Source organism: Beta vulgaris, chromosome 9 (genome assembly GCF_026745355.1).
Source record: "Beta vulgaris subsp. vulgaris cultivar EL10 chromosome 9, EL10.2, whole genome shotgun sequence".
In the NCBI taxonomy this organism is placed as follows: domain Eukaryota; kingdom Viridiplantae; phylum Streptophyta; class Magnoliopsida; order Caryophyllales; family Amaranthaceae; genus Beta; species Beta vulgaris.
The window spans coordinates 48,768,972-48,794,124 of NC_079210.1; the positions used below are offsets into that span (position 1 = coordinate 48,768,972).

The following is a 25,153-nucleotide window of genomic DNA, read 5'->3' on the forward strand; positions in this document are numbered from 1 at the left end:
CTCGTGNGTCAGCTATATGTCGCTATTTCCCGAGTCACGAGCAAAAAAGGACTTAAAATTCTGATTTGTGATAAAGAGAATAATGTGTGCAAAACAACTACAAATGTTGTTTACAAGGAAGTGTTCCAAAATGTATAACTTCATACACATTTTTGTAATGTTTGTTAATATAACTTTTACTTATTCTTTCATTACAGTATTTGTTGTCTGCTATTGGTTTCATTGAGAATTCTGTTTTATTAAGCAAATCACTTCCCGTGCATTTTTGCACGGGTCCCAAAACTAGTTTATACCTTATAAAAAAGATGGCATACATAACGTGCACATGAAAAGTCTTATTTTTGTTCTTTCTGTTCAATATTCATTCACAAAAAATTAATGTTAACAATCAATCACAACCTTTTTATTTTTTTTACATTATTAGCGAATTAATATATCTAAATTCATCTAACTGTTGAATTTTTCACATTTCAGTTTAATCATAAATAAAGTATGAATGGAGTATCTAATAAAATAACAAATTTTAAAATTAACGCACGCATCGCGTGCATATGAAGGCTAGTAGTATATATAAGAAGTTAGGTTGCTAGGATACCTTTTATTATTACGAGATAATCCCTCCGTCGCAAAATATAAAAGGTTAGATTGCTAGGATACCTTTTTAGGTTAGAACCCATGCAATGCACGATTTTGATATAGTGATTTATTTAAAAAAATTATAATAATTTTTTTAAAGCAAAATTGGTAATTCATTCATCTTTAAGTATTTTTCATTGGGGCTATAAATACAAATATGATAGAGTGTTCTTAAATAATAAAATTTATAATACACCTTTTCTTTCTTAACAATACTACTTTATTCTAAAATAATTGCAATATTAATTTTCTTTTTTGAGGGGCAATATTATTTTAAATCCTCGTTTTTTCTATTTAAGAAATGTCTCAAAGTAGTTATAATAATTTTTCTTTTTTTTTAGGAAAATAAATTGCAATATACTTCTAAAAAGACAATGCTTTCCTAGCCTTTAAACAACATGGTTGCTAAACGCAGCCTCACTTTACTAACGCAGCTTTAAAAAAAACCCCAAAAAACCCTTATTATCATATTCTTTCTAAAAACCCCTTTCTCTCTCTAAAAATATTCTCTCCTCCTCTCTAACTGTTAGATATAAAAAACTTCATAGAGATCTACAAATTTTAATTTGATATTCAATGGACCATAATTTTGACCCAATCGAATTTCAATCTGATGTAAGTTGTGAATTTTTTTTCGTAATTATGATGCAGGTTGTGAATGTTTTTCGCAGATTCAAGCTGTAAATTTTTTTTCAAAATGTCTGTTTCGTGTAGACTACACGAAACAGATGATTCCGTTTCGTGTAGATTACACGAAACAATTGATTCTGTTTCGCGTGGACTACACGAAACAGATGATTCTGTTTCGTGCAATCTGCACGAAACAATTGGATCCGTTTCATGCACCTTGCACGAAATACCAGTATTCCCTTCGAAATTCTGAAAGAAAGTTGGACGAAATTCAAAAAACTTATTCGCTTGATGTTGAGCCCGAAATGTGTATAAGATTTAGTAATTTATCAATTTTCCAACATTTTCGTAAAGATTGAAGAGCTTGGAAATGAATTTGGGGTATAATGGTGAACGAATTTGTGAAATTTCGTGAACCAGAAATCTTCGAAGAGGAAGAGGGTGATGAGAGAGGAGAGGAAGAGGGAGAAATGAGTTGTGAGTGAATAAGGGTAATTTTGGAATTTAGATGGGTTGTACATGGTAAATGAAAGTTGCATTTAGCAACCCCCTTAAACAATCATAGTCCAATTTTTGTAAGTGCTCTCATTTGCCCTAACTTTTTTTTTTTTTAACAATCAAAATATCCACCGCCGATAGCAGTGACTAATCTTCTCGTCTCGGGTGCTCCACTTAAGGGTAAAGAGTTGGCCAAGAATCTCTTTCCATCCCCAAAGATGGAGAATGACCAATTGATTAAGGGACAAAGTGAGCAACCACTATGCCAAGACCACTTGGTTCACTTGTCCTAACTTGCTGACATATCACATGGCCCAACATCTTTCAAGATCAAGAGATACTCCATATTTTTCCTCTCTCTTCTATGTTCTTCACATTTTCTCTCAAAAATCAAACACAATTTCCGTAAATGCTTAGGCTTCATTTTCCACCAAAATTAAGCTCTCAACCTTAATTTGAGCATGATGAAATTGAAACAAAATAGTAATAAAGATGGGGTTGGATCTTAGATGGATGAGCAATTGAAGCTAGATTTGAGTTGTTCTATTATCGCCTTTGTCAATCACGATAGTAAATTCAGCTTGCTCCTGCATTTTTCAAACATCTTTTGTCAAAATTTTTATGGAAATTTTTTTGAAGCTTAATCAAACAACCATATGCGTGATATATAAAATAGGTGAAGTTGATTTTGAGAGCTTGATTATTCAATTGCAAGAATTGAGAACACCTTCTGACATGGGTACGTTTATTTTGGTGTTAATATAAACTTCAGTCGAAGAGGGAATCAATTGCCTCCATTAATTCATTAGGTGGGAAACAATTTACATAAAGATGTCACATAGACAATTTTCGAGGAAAAAAAACTGAACCAATGTCTTATAAATTACTCAAAAAACTGAACCAATGTCTTATAAATTACTCCCTTCGGTCTTTATTAATTTACCTGTATTCTTTTTTGTGATGTCCCTGATTACTTCACACCTTTCTTTTGTTTTCATTTTTGGAATGAGATCACTAACTTTTCATCACACATACATTCAACTTTGATATAAAATAAGGGTAATGCTATATGCAGCCCTTAGGGTCGCATGTGTTTGGATCCTCTAGAGTTGTAAAATAACTCTACAAGGTAGAGTTTGAGCAATATCAACCCATTGAATAAAAATTCAATGGCTCATATATTCTCTTTCCAAAACCCCCCCTATTTTATCTCATCAAAATCTATCTCTAAATCTTTCCATTCCACCAATATAAGCCTTTGATTTTAAAATGTATGGCTCGGATACAACTCTACCTTGTAGAGTTTCACTAAAACTCTAGAGGATCCGGACTCAGGGTTGCATATAAGCATTAAATACATTTCCTAAAATGGTATAAATTCTCATATTTATGAAAAAATCACATACAAATCGATATAATTAATGTTTTATTTTTCAAAAACTTTCCCTTTTAAGCCTTTTATGTGCAGCCCTTAGGGCTGCATATAGCTTTTTCCATAAAATAATAGTTTTTCTTTCTTGACCCACAACATTATTCTCCTAAAACTTTATGCAAAAAAAGGTGATAAACTAATAAAAACTAGAGGGAGTATTATAAGTTAGATGGTCACTAAATAGATTAAAGTAGTCAATATATTGAGAAAAATGTTTTATTATATCCTTAATACTTCCTCTGTTTCTTTTTACTTGCAACAGTTTGACTTTCACGCTTGCCAATGCATAACTTCAACCATTAATATTTTTTATTACCGAAAGCTAAAAATTATAAAAAGTATATTTTTAGAAAATATACATTGAGACAAATCTAACAAGATTCCACATGAATATGTTTTTCCTTGACTATAAATCACCAAAGATAAATTAAATAGAGTTTGTGAATAGTGTAAAAGTCAAACCGTTGCAAGTAAAAAGAAACGGAGGAAGTATTAGGCTTGGATCGCGTCTACTTTTAAATTAAAAGACGGTCTCTCACAAACCAACTATTATTTGTTTATATTCGTTATAAACTCGGCAAAGCTTCGCGGAGAGTGAGGGAAAATGCAAGCAGGTTGAAGTCTTGAAGACCAAAATTTTCCAACTTAACATCAATAACTGCCGGATTCGAAAGTTCCTAAGAAGTATCAAACTGTTTGGAAATCAGGGTAAGCATGAATCGTTTAATTTAATACTTTTTAGTGATAAATTTAGGGGTTTGTTAGTTGTCAATGATGCTTAATTAGTTAATTTTATATAGAAAAGGAAATTGTTCACACAATAATTGATTTGGTGGGATGATTTACCAATTTTTAGTACAATTGTAGAAGTAAATTCCAATGATTATTTGTTGATTATGAACTTGGTTCGTTAATTTCAAGTTTCCTTTTGTAAGATTTTTGTTCGTTAAATTTTGAAATGAATTTTAGCTAATTGGGCATTTTTAGAGCTGATTTTACGAATTATTGGTCTACATTTTACTGTTTACTGTTTAATGAAATTATGTTTGATGAATGTGTAATTTGAAATGGTGTGTATTAGTTGCAGAAAGTATGTGGCCAGATAAGATAATATAGCATTGTTCTGAATGATAATCATGATTAAATTATTTAAGCTCTAATCATGGTATATGTAATTTGTTGCCTTTGTATGGCTAATTGTTTCTGAAGAGGTGAAAGAGATGAAGAAAGCGAAGGCGATGCCGGTGATTATTGGAGGGATGGTGTTTGATATTCATGCCACTGCTACTATTCCTGCTACTGCTAAAAGCACCACTCCTGGCAAGGTGTGTCTTTTGCTTTTCCGATAATCTCTTGAAAATTTATAATGTAATTGGCTTGGTTTCTTTTCCCCCTTTTCTGATTATACTTCACTTTTCGACAGTTTTTTTAGTAATTACTCCAACTGCTGCTTTTTCAGGCTTTTTTTCCTGGTGGGATGAAATGAGCAGTTGGGTAGTGTAGAATGATAATGATGAATCTGTTGTTTCTCTTAATATTTGAATGGTTTCGGTGATTTGCATTTGTTATGAACCAGCTTCGACAATTTATTTAAGCTTAGGCTTAGTGTTTGCTGATCCTAATCCTTAGTCGTAATCTACCATCATATATAAGAAAGGTGTTCAGCTGTCTTATATGCAATGTGGACCAAAATCATGAGCTGATCTTATGGTTTGATCTCCTTAAAGTCTCTGGGAGTTCTAAAGTTTATCTATGACCACTTTTCCATATTTGATTTCAGTTCAATATCTTGCTCGATAAGCTGATAATCTTTTGGAGCTTCCTTTCTATCAAATTGTCCATTTTTTGATCTTGTAATTTTTCCTAAAGCTCATGTCTTAATACATTGAATAGTGCACATCTTGGCTTTACAAAGTGTTGACCAGTGGGTCTGTAAATAAATTGTTGGCCAAGGAATCAAGTGACTTGAACATCGGATCCCATTTTCCTCTGCAGATCAAGTTTATGCTAGGAGGTGTAGCAAGAAATATCGCTGAATGCCTGTTAAAGCTTGGAACAAAGTCGTTCATGATCAGTGCTCTGGGATGTGATCTCGCAGGTGCTTTATTGCTTTTTAATATGAAACCACGTCTTGATTATACCAAAACTATTTTATCCTAATGGCATATGCTTGCATTACACCTAGAACTCTCCATGCCTAGAACTCTCTATGTAGTTGATTTTGTTTCTACTTACTAAGGCAAGTTTCTGCAAAGTATTGGCTCTACCAAAATCTTGTACTAGTTAACCATATATGTTGACTCTAAAGGAAAATAGATAGAGTACATTAAACCTAATGCAACTTATGTCCGTCTAATTGGCTAAATTCTAGCTTACTAGTTTGATAGTAGGTCATGAGTAATATAAGAGAAATAACCATGTTGCTTTGGAATGCATTTCTTACACTATGCCAAAAATGACCCCTTTGCTTGTGGAAACAGGAGAAGCATTGTTGGAACAATGGAGATCTGCTGGGTTACCGACAGAAGGTGAGGTTCTTAGTAGAAACTGATTGCCAATTTATGTACCTTATTTTATTATAGTTAGTACTGGTGTATCTCACAAGACTTTCGTCTCAGTCAGGATATGGGGAATATTTGTTATTTTGTTTGCCTATAGGTCCTTGTTTAGAAATGATTAGCTGACATACTAGTTGGCAACTAGTAGAGAGTAATTCTACCAGGATGTTTAATGCAATTCGTTATAAACTATAGTTGAAAAATTGCCCAATTATGTAGGCTTTTCAGCTCCTATTTCCAATGCATCCATTTACGTGTGAAGTAGTGAAGCCACTTAGTATTTAAATACTCCTAAGATACCTAGTGCTTGGCTGCATCAAGAGCATTATCAACATCACCTTTATTGAAGCATTTATGAGAACCTGAGGAAGCTAGATATAAGCATATACATGTACACTTCCAGCTAATGCTATAAAGAATATCAGACGGTGGCTTGTTTTAATACTTATAATCTTGTTGATCAGGTATACAACGAGGCCCGGACATTACAACTGCTTCTGTATGCAACATGTTTGACATAAATGGAGATTTGACAGCAGGGGTTGCTAGTGTGGATACAATTGTGAGTGGGTGAATTCGTCATATGTACCTTGTCATGTGTATGTCCATTTCTGACATAGCTTAAGTTGTAGTCAAGTAATACATGAAAGTATCCTCTAGTTTGTATTTCGAACTTTTGCTACATCAATGAGCATAAGAGCTGACGTGTCTTGATGTATCAAATTCAGGAGAAATATGTTACTCCTCATTGGGTTCAGCTATTCAAGTCCGTTGTACACTCTTCCCCCATGATGATGGTTGATGCTAATTTGAATGCTGAAACTCTAGAGGCTTCCTGTAGAAGTAAGTGCTTTTAAAAAAAAATCATTGCTCAGTCTAAACCTTGTGTCAGAGCAGTGGAACTTCTAAAATGTTGGATTTCGTCGTTGTTACTATAAGATTTGTCTCATGTCCTGGTGTAGTCATTGGGTTGCTAAGGAGAATACTCTTCAAATATGTTGGTTTCTTGTTCAGGATGTCTTCTTAAGTTCACATTTGACACCCATTTTTGATGTTATCTGTTGATTCTCTATAACTTATTATATAGACCATTGTAGAAGCGAGGCATTTAACATGAGTGGAGTTTGGAGGTAGGTTTTTGTAACGACTTCCTATGTGCTTCAATTGCAGGGATGTTACTTAGTTTTTATGTATTACTTTTGCTTCATTGGCTGAGATATATCCAAGTATAGATGTCCTTTGTAAGTTGTAACTCTCGCTTCTTTGTTCCACTTTTCTACATGTTTGCTTCTCGAATGCTTTTGGCAGCTCGCATCTCAACCTCCTTAGAACCCTGCATTAACAAGATATACTTGATTTTTGCTGTTTTCCAGCATCTTAATATCCTCAAGCTTATGTGAGCTATACATTTCAGTGGCAGCTGAGCTTGATGTTCCTGTATGGTTTGAGCCAGTTTCAGTTGCAAAATCTAAAAGAGTCGTAGCAGTTGCCAACTATGTGAGTACCAAAAACATTCTTGCTAAAATACACAGGAGGTTATTGAATGGCAAGAATTATGATTTGGATACTAGACCAGATACCAATATACTGTTCAAATATAAAAATGGTAGACCGGAAAACTTGCAGTCCCTAAGTTTGAAATCATGCATCTTTAATTATTATAACTACGGAAACAAGAGGTGCTCAGCGGTTAAGAAGTATTACAATTCTTTGTGATACTATCATGCTACCCACCTGTGTCTTATCTTGTCTTGCCTCTTCTTACAAAGTTAAGTGTACGCATTGATGATAACCAAGAATCTGTTTTGATCAAAGAGTCCTGGTCTCAAAGTAGTAGTCTCACAAATTTCTAACCATTTGTATTCTGGTTCCTTTCTCCTTCCTTTTAACAGGTTACTTTTGCCTCTCCCAATGAGCATGAACTTGTTGCAATGGCAAATTCTTTGTCTCATGAAAATCGATTTAGCCCTATTCAGAGGGATCAAGACAAAAATGCTTCCATAGAGTCCTTGTTCAAGGAGCTGAAATCGGCAATCGTGGTCCTCTTGCAGAAAGGTATCAAGTATATACTGGTGACACTTGGACCTGATGGTGCATTCCTATGCTCTGGAAGTGGGCCATCTGGTTTAAGAGAGTGCTTGAATGACACAAAATATTCTGATGGGAAAAGTGAGCTATTTGATATGGTGAGCAGTAGATGCTCGACACATCAATATTTTTGCTCTACACCATGTAAAGGAGGCTCTCAGTTATTCGTAATGCATTTCCCTGCCCTTCCTGCAATAGTTAGGGGAGTTAGTGGTGCTGGAGATTGTTTAGTTGGTGGGATACTTTCTTCATTGTGTTCAGGCTTGGATGTCATGCAGAGTGTAGCTGTTGGTGTTGCTGCTGCTAAGGCAGCCATTGAGGCGGAGACCAATGTGCCTAGCACATATGATTTGACAGCAGTTGCAGGTACTTCGCTAACTCAACCACTAAACCCACCTCCCTAAACCCGATTTTCTTATTTGGTAGAGCTTTAGAAGGAACGGTGGGTATCTCCCTAAAGTATGAGGAGAATAGATATAAAGATAAAAGAAATTCTCCACAACCTTTCCCGCTTCTTTCCCCTAGTTTCCTTTTCATAAGAATGATTGGGTTTCAATATTACGTATCACCTTGGTTTCTTAAGCTTGGCCTTGAAATTGAAGGTGATACTCACTAGTTTAGTACTTGTAGAATTGAGATTTTTTTTTACTAGGTTGTCATGCTACATTTTCCCTTCATCTTTTGAGCTTGGTCTCGACGAATTTGAAACTCGGTAATTTAGTACTGTGGTTCTCTACTTCTATCTGGGGTCCGAAATGCTCATTTTATGAGGATGGTGTCCTGTTTTCGTCTTTTTTAATCGGTTGTCCTTGGATCATAAGTTTTGAAGTCTAAGGTTGTCTTTTGAACGTCATCACAACTTCAGGTTTTGAGGAATGTCAGTAGTGATGCTTTTTATGCTGTCTACTCTCGCAATGTTTTTCGATGATAACATGCTGATGTTAGGCTCCGTTTGGTAGGGCGTAAAACGTTTTCCCGGAAAACTATTTTTCTCTATTTTCAGTTTTACATTGTTTGGTTGGCAAAAGAGTGTAAAACCATTTTCCCTTGGGGTAAAATTACTCTCTCAATGATGGAAAACCATTTTCCTTTCAAAATGAAGGGAAAACTATATTCCTTATCTCTCTTGTACACTCCTCTCACTACCTCCTTACTTTCCCTTTCATTTTTCTTTCATTTCATCATTTTTCTTACATCGAACCAAACAACGGAAAACTAATTTTGGAATTGTGTTTTCCATTGTAAATTGTTTTCCATGAAAATCATTTTACATTGAAAATATTTTACGCCCTACCAAACGAAACCTTAATGTACATAATATTAACTGGTGTCATTTCTTGTGAATGCAGATGATGCAGGTAAGGTGTACAATGCTGCCAGAGTTGTGTTCCAGGAGTCTATGTTGTGAATTTTTTTTAGATATCGGTGACCTCCACGAACAATGTCCAACTCGAGCCTGATGGGGTGGCCGGTGGAGTACAGAGATTAGGGCTTCCATTTGATGAAACCCTCTCAAAGCTGTATAAATTATAATGGAAGAAGAAGATAAGATGTCTGTTTTCTTTTCTCCTATAGAGAGCTGAGTGCTAGCCTGCTAGATGAGTAGGGTTAGGTACTGTACAAGAGATTTTGAAACATTAGAAATATGAAAATATCAAACACTATGTACTATTCTTTGAGATCTTTCTATTGTGATAAACATACGAGGTTGGAATCATTTCTTCACTTCTTTTGAAACTTCGATTGAACTTTGATTTTTGACAATATATCAGTATCTTACCACACTACGTATTGCAGAGGGCATACTACAAAAAAACTCTTAGATATCTGAATGTGAAAAGAGATTACTCACTCACTTCTAACATATAATTATAAATAATTGTTGATATTAAGTTGAAAACTACCTTATATTAAATTCTATCAAATTATTAGTAGTGAGTAATCTACCTAACAGTTGATCTTGACAGAGACCGCCTACTTTTAATTTAAAATTAGACACCGGCCCAAGTCCAATATTAAGAAGAACATGCCACTTTTTGTAATATTGTGACTAGTAATCTATTTAAGGAGCAATTTAATCTATTTCGTTGTCAGTTTAATCTATTCAGTAATGATATTCATATTCTTTAACCCATTCAATGACTTGTTTAATCCATTTAGTTACTAGTTTAATCCGTTCCGTAAGACTATCGAGTTATATTTTGAAGTTGTCTGTTGTAGTTCGAGAATCAAAAAAACAAAGGACGAAAAAGAGAATGGATGACTAGAAATCTAGAATAGTGTTGGAATAGAGTGAAATGGAATGAACTTGTTAGAAAAATTCAATATTAAATTCGTCTAATTTATGTTAAAATTAGATCGTCTATTTTAATAATTTGTGATCTACCTAATACGTCATCGAAGTTTCATCCTAATTAATCCGAGGTTACCTTAAGTAGAAGTAATTGATAATTATGTGCTGTCCTAAAACTTAATTAAACAGTAACATATAAAAAGATTTCTCATACCTGGCAAGTGGCAATCTCCAATAGGCGCATACAACCTAAAAGTTTAAGATTCTCACAACTAATCAATCTTCCTTAATTTTTGCTGTTCCTAAAATCCTACTATTATTTTCTTCAATTATTTTAGGAATTATTACAAACAATTGCGAGTTCAATTTCGACAAATTCCAAACCCTAATTTCCTTCCTTTTTCCAAACGAATCTGAAGCAATCTCATCTTTTCGTTAATGGCGTTCGCTGGATCAAATTACCCACTTGAGGTTTGTATCTCTCTCTTTTTTTTTATGGTTATCGGCAATTTTTCTAGGGTTTTCTCGGCAAAATTAAAAATACAATTATTTATTAATCTAGGGTTTCATGTTGAATAATTTTGAATAATGTATTATGATTTAGCCCAGAAAAGAAATTTCTGGTTTACTAAAAAGTAATGTTGATTGCAGGTTGGTTTACGATTGCTACTGAGTCCACCTGGGTCTAATGTTATTGTTCGAACTGCGTGGTAAGTTCTAAGTTTTTTTTAGGATTTTGGTTAATGCAATAAAGTTTGATTTATTGTTTATAATTGTGGAATTCTGATTTAATTGATTTGGGGTTTACATGTTTTTTTTGGGGTTGTGTTTAATTTTGATTCTTCAGTTGTTCAGTGGGGGTAATTTTGCCTGTTTATACTACTTTCAAAGCTATTGAAAGGAAAGATCCTGATGAGCAACAAAAGTGTCTTGTTTACTGGGCAGGTTAGTATAATCTTATTGCAACTTTTTTTAAAAAAATTGTGTTCTGTTCTTTTGTGTACTTAGGTTAGTTGTGGTTGGTTTGTGTTTTGTGCCGAATTTAGTTTCTACGAATTAGCATTTAAGCTTCAGTGTACATTATTTGGCTTGTTAATTTTTTGTGAGGGACGGGAGATGGGAGATGGGAGATGGAAAGGGAGCTAAGGCATTGTGGCGGAAATGTGGCTTTTGTTATCAAACAAAGAAAATCATTTCTATCCTTGTTAACATATATTATGCTCAACAAATTATACTTATGCAAACAATTTATGGGAAAATCTGAGAAGTAATTCTTTGGAAGATGGCATTCCTCTCAACCGGATACACCCTTGATGTTTAACTTTTTCTTTTGGTGATTGTGTGATGGTATTATTCTGCTGCTACTTTGATTTATAGTCAGTCAACTTATGGATTTGCTTACTTTTGATACCAAGAGTGATTTTAGATGGCTTGCTATTTTTGATGTTTCAAATTAAGTTCGTCTTATAGTTTGTATCAGGGGAACTAACTTCTATCCCTTCTTTTTTCATTTCGAATAGAACTATAGATGATTTATGTTTGCTGACCTTTTTGGTCATGAAATTGGCGAGGAGCCTAATCTATAACTTGGAGGTGTCTCTGTTATTCTGCACTAAACTGAACTTATTAACTTATCAATCAACCAAAAATTGTATAAGTTTCATATAACATGTGCCAAAGAAACAAAGGAACGACATTATTATGTTGGCATGTTCATGTATGGAAGAAGACTGTTAGTTTCTGCTACTCAGAATTGAACAACAATTGGGCATTTAAATACTACCTCCGTTTCCTAAAGATCTTCCCTCTTTCCGTTTAAGTGCGTTTCCAAAATATCTTCCCTCTTTTATTTTATTCCTTATTTGGAATTTTTTTCCCCCTTTTTACCCTCTCATGTCCCTATCATATGGTCCACCATTATATTATTAATTCAATTTTACTCCTTTTTTCTTTCCTACTTTAACCTCTTTTTATTTGTTTATTTATCTTAATTCCTTTCTCTCTCCTACTTTACCCACCCCACACCCCCACACAAATTAATTCTCATTGGTATCTGTAGTAACAGTAACGAGGAAGATCTTTAGGAAACGGAGGTAGTAAATAAGAGTCCGGCTATTTGACGCAATCTTCACCTGGGAACAAATTTTTTCTTTCTTTTTTTCCCTAAAAGAACATTTTTTTAATATACATAAAAAATTGTCAAAGAATGTATACAATATATATCTAAAAACCATGTGTACATCCGTAATTTATATTTGCACATCCATACTATATTAAGGATTTTACAGATCTAAAAACTTTATTTGCACATACAAAATCTATATTATACATCCATGATTTCTTTTGTACATCTAAAACCTATACTTGCACATCCATAATGTTTTTGTATCTTATACATCCATAACTTTTTTGTAAATCCAACAACTATGTTTGCACATCTGTAATTTTGTTGTTAAACATCCAAAAAAAATAGGCTCATTCCAAAAGTAACTCCCTCATAAAAAAGATATCAAAAATTACCATCACATGAGTTAAGGGGAAAAATACACTATTGAATTTTGGAAGTAAGGGTAAACAAGACTTACCAACGAAATGTTCACCAGTGAACATTGTGTTGTTTAACCTTTTTCTTTAAATAAATGTGGGATGTTCATCAGCTTATTTTATATACTCCCGAGGTCAAGCTTATGGGGTTCAATCTTTCAAACCCACTGGCATTGTATTTCTGGGTACATAGCAGATCACTTATCTGTTTTAGACTCACGTAGCTTCATTTTTCATCACATTATAGTTAATACTCCATTGTCTTCATTTATTCACCTTTTTGATAACAACTCTTCTCCATATGCAGCATATGGCTCCTTTACTGTCGCTGAAATGATCACTGACAAGCTCATTTATTGGTACCATTCTGAGCTTGACTTGGTACTTGATAACTATATAAATTTCAGCAGCTTTCTCATTTTAAGCAAGATCAAAAGTTTCTCTCATGTGCTTACTTGATTCTATTGCTTTTGATGATAATTACCAATTTACCATCTAACTTGTGGTTACGGATTAAAATGGTGTTCTTGCATGCCTTCATGTATTATACTGTCATTACGACTATCTTAAATGCTTTTTGATTTAGGTATATGTAGTATTTGAGATGTCAATGAAGAGAATATTTTCTTGCAATCCTTGGGATACACATTTTCCTTTGCAGATGGCATAGAATTTTAGCAATCTGTTAAGAAAGTTGGTGTCATCACCTCCGCAAGTCAACTTCATGAGCAGCCATTGCTCCCAAGTGAAACTTTAGAGTAAGAGTCATTTTTACATGAAAGGCTAGCACATGCAATAGAGAAAGAGAGGGATGCTATTGGTGAGCTGACTGTGATGAGATCAGAACAATCCTCTTCTTCCCAACTCTCCACACCCCCCCCCCCCTCCGAAGAAAAAAGAATAAAAGAAATAAGGAAACGAGGTAAAACAGAAACAAGTCGAAAAAGAGAATAGTATAGTGAATTAGTGATTCTTGGTGAATATCCAGTGAGAACTAGGAAAGACCTATGGAGTATATAATATTATTTGGCAATGCTAGTTGGAATGTTATGCAAGGGTGGGAAAGGGGCGCTAGACTCTTGTGATGACTGTTAGACTTATTTTTAATCTGCTAGATCTCTGCTGATCTCATGAAGTGGATTTTTGGTAGGAGTCGAAATCATGAGGCAAGTCTTTTATTCAGTAGGTAATTCCCTGAAGCACATAGATTGTCTAGGTAATTAATGCTTATCTGCCCATCTTTAAGTGTTGCAAGGTGATCTTTGCTCCCCCCATCCTTCTGATTCTTTTGGGATCCGTAGATAGTCATTTGAGAAAGAGTTTGTTTGTGCTCTGCTGTGGGAATATGTGGTTCATGAAGGATTTACTATGATGATTTAAGGTTGGCTTGATAATGACCTTTTATTCTTGCAAGAAAGGAGGGATAAGATTTACAACGTCAAAACGGCAGAGCAATCCATACATCTCACAGCTGATCACTGTTAATCCCATTACATTCATTATCCATCCCTTGTTATGTACTATATATATATATATATATTAAATATATATATATAATATATATATATATATATATATATATATATATATATATATATATATATATATAAGGCTGATGCTGTTTTCTGAATGATGCAAGTGCTTCTCTTACATATCTATCAATGTTGAATGAAGCTACCATGATCTTCACAGTGAATTAGTGAATTGTTTCTTCTCTCCAAGCCAATCCTTAGGTCCTGGAAGAAAAGGCCGGAGAGTGAGCTTTCCAGGCCAATCCACTTCTTGTTATCTAGTCTTTCCTCTGCTTCTGTGCTGCAATGAATGGCCACAGGATCCTGAGGTTTGACAAACTGAGTTTTGGTTTCGGTGCTGATCGAGAAAGCAATTAGTTTGTAGATTTTTTTAATTTATATGAAGTCTCCAATTTTTAAGCTACTAAGGATATAACAAATGCACTTTGGACAGTCACTTTATTGGAGAAGAGGGCTTTAATTTTTTTTAACAAAAATCTTTTTTTTGCTTTCCTGTTTATATATTTACTTTTGCTTCTACTTCAAAATTTTACGTTGTTGCAAACTAACTAGTTTCCTTTTTTGTGTTGTCAGGTTCCCCCTATACTACCATATGAAGTTTGCTTTTCTTGTTTGGCTTCAGCTTCCGTCAACTGAAGTAAGCTTCATTTCATGGCATTTTTTATCATTTGCATTTGTATAAGCTGATAATCTGAGTGAATTTGTAGTGCTGGTATCCAGAACAATCTAAATTATACTCCCTCCATTATAAGAAATTGCAATACTTTGGGATGTTTTCAAATAAATGCAACATTACCTTTTACAGTGAACTTTTTTTTTTTAACTTTGTGGACCCATCACTAACAAAGCTTGAAGGAATTCTATTTGTTCTTTTCTTAAATAAAATTGACCATTCTTCCTTTTGTTAATAGTTAATACGTTTGTGAGATTGAAGTGTTCCTATATATTTGAAGCAGAGGGCTAGAGGAGAATCATTCTGCTTGTTGAATTCACTGTACTTTTATGAAGTTATTGTAACATGGCTTCCAATCAGTTATTTGGTTCTTTCTTCAATTTTGGAAATTGTAGAGGGCTATGATGTTGCTGCAAGAAGTGATTCTTTTAAAATGGTTAGTGGTTATAAATGGTGGTAATGATAACGCATGGTAGTATAAATTTGTAAAGGAAATCCCATATCATTTCAATATCCTAAAATTTCATTACCATCCATTACTACTTGGAAATGTAGTATTGGGTGGTAATGAAAATTTATAAAGGAAAACTCGTGTTTGGTGATGAAATTTCATTATCATGGGTATTGATATCAGAATTTCTTTACAAATTTACATTAATTTTCATCATCATTACCATCATTTATGACTACTAACCAAACGAGCCATGAGGATTAGTGAAATATTGAAAAGCCCCTAAAATGTAGAAATTATGTGGTAATCCTGAGGCTTCTACATAGTCAAAGTACTCTTACTAGCATTGGAAAGCTAATGATGTTATTTTCATGCCCTCGCTCTCCTCATCCTTCTTTTCTTATGCCTCTTCTCCTTCCCCTTCTATGTATCTTGTTAATGTGACTTATTGGACAATTACCTTTTCCCTTTCACATTTTTATATTATTATTATCAAGTAGGCAAAACATATATTAGAAGATACGACAAATTAGACATGAGGGATGGTGAAAAAGTTGTTTATAGGTTAGCTAAAAGAAAACAATGGTTGAATAAGGATATCTTAGCGGAGAGGTGTGTAAAGGATGGAAACCAAGGGGTCCTAGTCCAGGATAAAAATATCAAGGATAGATGGGGTATACTTTGATGAATTGTTTAATGGTAATCAAATGAAATTACAGGATACATCTCTATTGAGCAGTTTGAAGTCAACAAGGAATAAATGTGCATATTGTATTACTATTGAGGTTTGGAGATGCATAGACAATGTTTTTAGAGCTAATATTGCTTGGACCTGATTAGTGTAGACCAAAGCCACTCATCTGACATATTTTTATAAGGTCGCCTTTTATGATCCAAAGTTATACTAATCTACCATTTATCTGACATAGTGACATTCTTTTTTCTTACATTAGTTTATTATAATGAAAGTTACACTTTATAACATACTACTCCCTCTATCCTAGAATGGTTTGAATAATTGTTTAGACATGTAGTTTAAGGGGATAAATTGTAGTGTGGTTATCAAATGTTATTTTCTTAAAAAGTACATGTCATAGAAGTTGGTGGGGTACTTTTTATTGAAGGATAGAGAAAATTAGGTAGTCTTTTTTGTTAATAAAGTTAAGTGTCGGCCAAAAGGTTGGAAGAAAAGTAACATAACAATAGTGGAACTAAGCCAAAAATGGAAGTGTTCAAACTAATTTGGAACAAATATAAAAAGAAAGTGTTCAAACTATTGTGGGACGGAGAGAATAACCTTTTTTCTCACATAGTCACCTTTTATAGTTTTAGCTACTCTTGTATATCTATTGTTTTTCAACATAGTGACCCTATTTCTCATAAATTGATATGCTAGCATTTGGTCGACACTAGAGTTTATGTGGACCAGGTCCATATAAGTCTTAACAAAGTCAATAAATTTTGGAGGACAAATAAAATACCAGGATATTAGAGGAAAAGTGTTCTGTTACCAATTTATAGTAACAGAGGAGACCCTGAAGACTAATTGTCACTTATGAATCACACCATGAAATTATGCAAGAAAATGATAAAGTCTTGATGGAGGAAATGTACAAGCATTTCGGATAATCAATTTGGGTTTATGAGACTAATGATGAAATAAATTGACTTAGTTAAGATGAGGTAATGAGAGACGTGCTTTGGTGAGGAATGTCAAAGAAAGGTATGTCTTGTAAATATATTGACTTAGTTAAGGATATGTATCGAGATGCGGAAACAAATGTCCACACATTTGGAGGAATAATAGAGGATTTTTCTTACAATAGGACTCTGTCCAAGATATCCATTAAGTCCTTTTCACTTTGTATCAGTAATATAAAAAATCACACATCCTATCCCGGATGAGATACTGTGGTGTATGTTGTTTGCGGATGATATTGTTTTGGTGGATGAGATTGGAGAATGGGTTTATTTTAAATTAAAATGAAGGAAGAGGCAAACATTAGAATCACTAGCATTTAGACTAAGTTGGAGTTTCACCCAAAAAAAAGACTAATTTGGGTAAAACGGAGAAAATGGAGCGCAACTTTAGCAATGAAAGGGTGTAGTACATTAGATGGAAAAAGTTGCTCATTACTAAGAGTTTAAAGTGTTGTGGGTTGATTTTACAGAGGAATGATGTATTGATTAAGAAGTGACTCATTGGATACCATTAGGGTGGCTCAAATGGAGAGGAGCAACTAGAATTCTGTGCTATTGTGGCTTACCTCTTAGCTTATGGAAATAATATATAGGACGACTATTAAACTATAGCTATGTTATATGGTTTTTCATATTAATAAGATTGGGGTAACACGTACAGAAGTTGAGATGTATGTGTGGTAGTTTGGGAAGACTTTAAGAGATTGAATTTTGAATGGAGATATATGAAAAAGGATTGAAGTTGCAGGTTAACTAATAGAGGATCAATTACGGTGGTTCGAGCACATCTAAGATGTTGATTAGATGATAAACCGTATAAGAATCGTCTTTCTTTTCTGCATTAAAATTTTTGAAGTTGGGTTGTCTTCCTACGCAATGTAATTGTTTGTGTGTTCTATAGATTTGTTTTATGAAATTTGGCGCAATTCGTATAAATTATTGAGTAATTGCTAAGAAAGTGATATGAACTAGCCAAATTTATCCGATAAGTAGAATTAAATAGGCTTGAGACCATGTCATTGACTTAAATGGATGTAGAACGCTCAATTATATGCTGCAGGATTGACGGCTCACACCATTTCACTTTGCCGATGGCTGGTATAGAAGGAATTAGGAACTATATGAAATGATTAGGTTTACGGAACATGTAGCTCTGGACAGAAGAGAAGAACGATATATATATGTGAGCGACCACTGGAGATAAATTTTTTTACTCATGCAGCGAGCCCAGCCTGTTAAGATTAAGGCTTTGGCATTGTTGTTGTCAAGCACAATATTTGAAGTTATTCCTTCTATTTACTTAATTTAGCATAAGTGTAACATAAAATTTAAACTAGTGAAAGATATGCAAATTTCCTCCTTTCATTCACTTGATACAATCTTAAGAAGATTAGATTTATGAGAAAGAGAAAGAGGATGGAGTGGTTGATGCAATAGAAACTAGGATTGCTGGCGGCGGAAGTGTGAACTCTTCAGTTCAATGTGACTCCTTTAATGTTAGGGTCTGATTTAAATGCTTTGATCATATTCTCTCTCTCTCTCTCACCCCCCCCCCCCCCCCCCCCCAATTCACTTCATCTACTGTGCCATGCCTGACGCCACTGCTCGTGTACTTCCTGCCGTCCATGTCGTCGCCAAGGAGCTTCTGTACTTCTTGCTCTACCTCCCTTCTTTGACGGCTCTGTTGTGACGGTAATTTTGGCGGGAAGCTGGAGACTTCTGGGAATGCGAGCTAGAGAGAGAGAGAGAGAGAGAGAGAGAGAGACAGCAGACCCCTCCTTACCTTCGTCAACATATCACTGCAGCATCACCATATATCCACCTCTGCCAATCAGAAACCTTCCTCTCACCACCACGTCTTTCCTCACCACCAATGTACATCCCATCTCTCTCATACACCACATCCCACCAAAAACCACCCAAAGCGGCACCAAACCACCAACTTATTTCAATGTGGAATAATTCAAGGGAGCGAGCAAAGGGAAATTAATTTTGGATAGTGATCGGTGTTGCATCGATTTCTTTGTGATCGGTGCTCGAACCTGTTAATATTATTGTGCTCGAACCACCGTAATTGATGCATTTAAGGATAGTTGGCGCTATTGGCAAGAGACTTTTTCCTTCTTTTCCGACTTTCTCATTTATGGGTCTAGGCAGAGCTAGCAATCATGAATGCATTTAATATTATTGTAAGTTGTGAAATTGTGTCTGGATGACATCACATGAAGAAGAGATGGAGAAAGTATATGATTCTCTTTGTTAGAATTCCAGCTTGATAATTTTGAACCTGTTCTGTGATTTTTGATGTGATTCTGATACATAGGATTGTTGCATATTTTGATTTTTTTTGCAAATATATCTGTCTATAATTGCATTAGGTGAGTTCATTCTTGCTCTAGGTTTCCCCACTTCCAGTCGTTGGGCCAGGAGTTTGTTGGTTATTGTGTGGACTGTGAATAGAACTTTTGGTGGGTGGTGGGAGGTTGGTGGTGCCCTGTAGGCCCTATTGGATTTATATGAGCTATGCAATTTTGGCTTATCATCTGTTTACTGTATGACAGGGGGCAACACAGCTATACATGAACCACATGCGTCCTTTCCTGTTGAGGCATCAAGCTAAACTTGATTACATTGCGGGATTTTTGTATAGTGAAATGGTAAGGTTCTCTGTTTCTGTACATACCCCATTAATGCTAACAGAGACAAAAAAAAATTACAAGGTGTGGCTTATTATGTTTTGTGCTGCCATTCTTATGGTGCTAACTCAACAGGACGATGGTATATGCATTGGGTCATTTATCGTCTTGTTCCATTTGGTCTGAGTTAGACTTTTAGTCTTTAAGCAATGAACTTTCATCTTTAATCTAGTATTTTGTTTTGCAATTTACTAGAGTATGAGTAACAGTAACTGGGAGGCTAAGAGTTTAATGGACTTGCAGGCTAAATTTGCTGCTGTGCACCAAGCAGAACTACAATTTGTAAAGAAAATCATTGTTAACATTGTTGAAGCAGGTACATATTTAGGCATTATGTTTAAATCTCTTTTGTTTCTTTATATAAAACCATGATCTATTTTTATTTATACATACAAATTCTTTCATTTTACCATAAAATTCAGGTTCCAAATTATCCGTGTTTCAGTTCTCTCCATCCTGGGTCCTGGCAAATGGCAATCTGCGTTCTTAGCTAGTACTATGCATTTGTTGTTTTCCTTCTCACTTTCTTCTTTGGTTCTTGGAACAGCAAATCAGATGCTCAGAGGAATTTTGCACCCCGGCCGTGGGGGTGGTCATCATGCTGCTATTGAAGGTCCAGCCGAACAAGAAGAAGAAGAGGATTCGACTTTTGAGCATGAAGATTAACTATTGCTTTGATGCAGTGTGAAATAGTTTTGTTGATTTGTTATTTTCATTTTTTAATTTATCTTTTAGTTGAATAGATTTAGGTTCAAATCTAGTTTTACTACAGTTCTGTAAATGGGAAATGTATAGGAGAGTGTAGGTGTAACATAGGATTATAGTACAGTTCAGATTTAGTGAATGCTTTATGTGCATTTACATATGTTCCTGTCGCTTTGAAATTTTCTGGACTATATTAAAATGACTTAATTAACTACTTTTACTTCTTTATTATTGTGAATTAATAAATACTTTGTTGTATTTCAGATTAAGGGTTTATTAGCCTCGTTAATACAAGAAGTTAGAACATCCCTCCAATTATTTGGTAGTCTTCTTGTGTTACAGAGAAATGGAGGGAGTAGTTTATTTCATAATATCAATGCAAAATTAATTATTTCTCACTATAAATGCAGTTCTAGTTTATTATGAAATTTTCGAGAAAGACTTTTGTCGCAAATCATAAAAATTAACATGTGGAGTACATAATAAGTTACATAATATATGTGTGATTGTTATACTAGCAGGTGCATAATAACCGGTTAAGTTGCAGAACGAGGATTAAGGTTGTCTAGTGGTTATAAGGCTCTCGTTCCATTCTTGTGATATGGTTTGATTCTCGCTACTTGCAATAAGGATCTCCAATCTCCTCCCTCCTTATAAGGGAATTCTCCTTACTTCAAAAAAAAAAGTTAAGTTGCTAAACAAATTTTTTTTCTTAAGCATGTAAATTTATATTTTATTCTCACAAGCTTTTAAAGCAAAAAAATAGATTTATATTGTTCTTATTTTTGGATTAAGGAAACTATTAAAATTTGGTTAAGTAATTTGGAACTCAACATCGTTTACCTCTTCCCAAGACACCAAAAATAAACTGTGGGACCCACATAGAAGACCGTCATTATAGGAAAGTTAAGTAATTCATGAAAAGCATAAAATTAATTAAAGGAAATGGAAGCAAATCAGACAAAAAGCTTATGTCCCCATGCTTTTTGTCACTTGCTTGCCTTGTTGTGGACTTTAATTATTAACTCTACTAGACTACTAGTACTTAATAATAGGATATATTTTCTCAAATTCTATGTCATTTTTTACCAATTTGGGAGATTGACCAAACTTCTTGTTGAAATTCCCTAGGTTCTTAGCCTTCTGGTTAAGAATCAGGTAACCTTCAGATATCAGAATGATGTTAACTACTCATTTTCATGCACAAAACTAGAAATGTTCATTTTCAATATTTAAGGCTAAACTTCTCAAGTTATTACTAAGTATCACAAAAAATTATAAAAATTTTTGGAAGGCTTTTTATCAATATTTTGGTGTAAGAAAAAAGCATCAGGTAGAATTTATACCGTCTTTCGAATAATATAGAATTTTACATTGTACATGTAATTTCTTGAGTTTGTTTTATAAGAGATCATCTATTTTTACATTAAAATTAAGCAATTGTAAATTCAATATTAAAAAGAGAATTAGTCCAATCTATTGATTAGGTTAATTTTTTTTGATGACTAGTTTAATCCATTTAGTGACTAGGTCTACTTTTATATTAAAATTAGACCGTCTCTTTTAATAATTTTTGCAATTTTTTTTGGAGTGGATAAGAGATTTCTAAGTACTATTTTGGTGGTAAACTTGTTATATGTCATTTCATCTTTTTTATATTTATTAAGATTGTAGCTATTTTTCGAAAAAAAAATCGAGATTATCGAATATTATTAATTCTTTAAAAAGTAGTTTATATATTTGTACAAAAATGTGACCACAATATATTAATATGCAATATTTGGTATTTGTTTATTTTCAATTGACTAACAAGTTATACTTGTATATGTCAACCAATTTCATCGATAAGGTCTTAAATGGTTATTGAAAACCTAAAATTAAATTGTTACATTCCTTATAATATGTCTATATCAGCGTCACTAATTACACCCCATTATTACTAAAATCTAGGTGTACACAAAAGAGAACTCAAATCCCACATTATTCAAGAAAATAATAAGACTACAATAAGCAAAATACATACAACAAATTTGTATAAGAGCAATTTTGTTTTATTAGAAGTTTCTATCATACAATAGTTACTCCCTCCGTCTCTTTTTATTTGCTACATTTTGCCATTTAGAGGTGTCTCAATTTATTTGCTACATTTGCCAACATTACTACAAATGATAATAAAACAAACATCCAAAAGTTCAGCCCAAAAAATTAGCCCACTTAATCAATTTCCCTAAACCTACCCAACCCACCTAACTCAATTTATTACCCCACTTCCTCCATTTAAACCCACCCCAACCCCCCTATAACTACTCCCTCCAAAACCCTAATCTCATAACTTCCGTCATTTTCTTCTCTCTCCTTCTGACTCTCTCTCTCCTTCTGACTGTCACTTTCCTCTCTCTTCTTCTTCTTCAAACCCTCAGATCTAGGGTTTTTTACTCCAAAATTGTTGAAAAAAACAGTAGATTAATTATCTACTCTTCTCTGCGATCATTATAAACCTAGATTTTGTCATTTTGGAGTGATTTCAGAAACGAGTCCCCTGTTTCTTCGGTATTTTTGAGTGATTTTGGGTATTTCATGGATGAGTTTACTCCGAAATCAAAGAAACGGCTCTTTGATTTGATGGACGATTAGATGCGGAGGCTAAAAATTCTAGGGTTGCAAAAAAATCGTTGGATTTTGGTTCGTTTTGTTGGTTGTGGCGCGCCTTCAAAAAACCACCAGATCTTGAATTTGGTGGTGTATTTGAGGGCAAAAAACCTGAAAAATTGGAAGATCCACCTCCGGAAGGCTTTAAATCATGGCGAGCTTACCTCTCTTGGTATAAAAACCATCTCGAAATGGTTTCGGAGAGTCCCCTTTCAAATTTTGACTCAGATCGGTCCACTCCTTAACTTAAATCTTTTTTTTAAAATTTTAGGAAGTTTTTTTAACTTGCTTTGCCTGTGGGGTTGCGTTTGATTAGATTGCATGTTTAGGTTTTTGTGTTTTTTTCATGTTTTAGCCTCGATTTGTTTATACGCATGTTGTTTATGCCTCGATCTGTTTATGAACTTGTTTATTTTGCCTTGATTTGTTTAATTTCTGTTTATTTTGGCTTGATTTGTTTAATTTCTGTTTATTTTGCCTTGAGTTGTTCTGTTTATATGATATTTTCACTTGATCTGTTAAAACATGTTAATTTAAGCCTTGAGTTGTTCTGTTTATATGATATTTTGCCTTGATCTGTTTATATATGTTGATTTTAGCCTCCATTAGGTCTGTTTATATGATATTTTCACTTGATCTGTTAAAACATGTTAATTTAAGCCTTGAGTTGTTCTGTTTATATGATATTTTGCCTTGATCTGTTTATATATGTTCATTTTAGCCTCCATTAGGTCTGTTTATATGATATTTTCACTTGATCTGTTAAAACATGTTAATTTAAGCCTTGAGTTGTTCTGTTTATATGATATTTTGCCTTGATCTGTATATATATGTTGATTTTAGCCTTCATTAGGTCTGTTTATATGATATTTTCACTTGATCTGTTAAAACATGTTAATTTAAGCCTTGAGTTGTTCTGTTTATATGAAATTTTGCCTTGATCTGTATATATATGTTGATTTTACCCTTCATTAGTGCTGTTTATATGATATTTTCACTTGATCTGTTAAAACATGTTAATTTAAGTCTTCAGTTGTTCTGTTTATATGATATTTTGCCTTGATCTGTATATATATGTTGATTTTAGCCTCCATTAGGTCTGTTTATATGATATTTAGCCTTGATTTGTTAAAACATGTTCATTTTATCCTTGAATTGTTCTGTTTATATGATATTTAGCCTTGATTTGTTAAAACATGTTCATTGAAGCCTTCAATTGTTCTGTTTATATGATATTTAGCCCTGTTTTGTTAAAACATGTTCATTTATCCTTGAATTGTTCTGTTTATATGATATTTTGCCTTGATTTGTTAAAACATGTTCATTGAACCTTCAATTGTTCTGTTTATATGATATTTAGCCCTGTTTTGTTTAAAACATGTTCATTTTATCCTTGAATTGTTCTGTTTATATGATATTTTGCCTTGATTTGTTAAAACATGTTCATTTTATCCTTGAATTGTTCTGTTTATATGATATTTTGCCTTGATTTGTTAAAACATGTTCATTTTATCCTTGAATTGTTCTGTTTATATGATATTTTGCCTTGATTTGTTAAAACATGTTCATTGAAGCCTTCAATTGTTCTGTTTATATGATATTTAGCCCTGTTTTGTTAAAACATGTTCATTTTATCCTTCAATTGTTCTGTTTATATGATATTTTGCCTTGATTTGTTAAAACATGTTCATTTTATCCTTGAATTGTTCTGTTTATATGATATTTTGCCTTGATTTGTTAAAACATGTTCATTTTATCCTTGAATTGTTCTGTTTATATGATATTTTGCCTTGATTTGTTAAAACATGTTCATTGAAGCCTTCAATTGTTCTGTTTATATGATATTTAGCCCTGTTTTGTTAAAACATGTTCATTTTATCCTTGAATTGTTCTGTTTATATGATATTTTGCCTTGATTTGTTAAAACATGTTCATTTTATCCTTGAATTGTTCTGTTTATATGATATTTTGCCTTGATTTGTTAAAACATGTTCATTGAAGCCTTCAATTGTTCTGTTTATATGATATTTAGCCTTGATTTGTTAAAACATGTTCATTTTATCCTTG

The 25,153-nt window shown here is 33.6% G+C and overlaps 2 protein-coding genes across 7 annotated transcripts; both read left to right on the forward strand.

Moving 5' to 3' along the window:
- Nucleotides 1–3,745: 3,745 nt before the first annotated feature.
- LOC104904388 (hypothetical protein) lies at nucleotides 3,746–9,608 on the forward strand. Of its 5 annotated transcripts, none has more exons than XM_010692619.4 (9): nucleotides 3,746–3,904; nucleotides 4,406–4,521; nucleotides 5,192–5,294; nucleotides 5,677–5,724; nucleotides 6,219–6,316; nucleotides 6,483–6,597; nucleotides 7,169–7,251; nucleotides 7,647–8,208; nucleotides 9,192–9,608. In XM_010692619.4, the coding sequence occupies exons 2-9, from the start codon at nucleotides 4,417–4,419 to the stop codon at nucleotides 9,248–9,250; spliced, it is 1,173 nt and encodes a 390-aa protein (XP_010690921.3). In that variant the 5' UTR covers nucleotides 3,746–3,904; nucleotides 4,406–4,416; the 3' UTR covers nucleotides 9,251–9,608. The 5 variants fall into 5 exon arrangements, with proteins under 5 accessions (XP_010690921.3, XP_057247836.1, XP_057247837.1 ...); XM_057391851.1 differs by lacking the exon at nucleotides 3,746–3,904 and adding an exon at nucleotides 4,656–4,690 and having other exon boundaries at nucleotides 4,404–4,521; XM_057391852.1 differs by lacking the exons at nucleotides 3,746–3,904; nucleotides 4,406–4,521 and adding an exon at nucleotides 4,808–5,049.
- Nucleotides 9,609–10,355: 747 nt separating this feature from the next.
- On the forward strand, nucleotides 10,356–20,700 carry LOC130590010 (HVA22-like protein k). 2 transcript variants are annotated; one of them, XM_057391858.1, is made up of 8 exons: nucleotides 10,360–10,606; nucleotides 10,787–10,845; nucleotides 10,983–11,080; nucleotides 12,987–13,038; nucleotides 14,785–14,848; nucleotides 19,598–19,693; nucleotides 19,976–20,048; nucleotides 20,280–20,700. In XM_057391858.1, the coding sequence occupies exons 1-8, from the start codon at nucleotides 10,574–10,576 to the stop codon at nucleotides 20,396–20,398; spliced, it is 594 nt and encodes a 197-aa protein (XP_057247841.1). In that variant the 5' UTR covers nucleotides 10,360–10,573; the 3' UTR covers nucleotides 20,399–20,700. The 2 variants fall into 2 exon arrangements, with proteins under 2 accessions (XP_057247842.1, XP_057247841.1); XM_057391859.1 differs by lacking the exon at nucleotides 19,976–20,048 and having other exon boundaries at nucleotides 10,356–10,606.
- The last annotated feature ends 4,453 nt before the right edge of the window (nucleotides 20,701–25,153 follow it).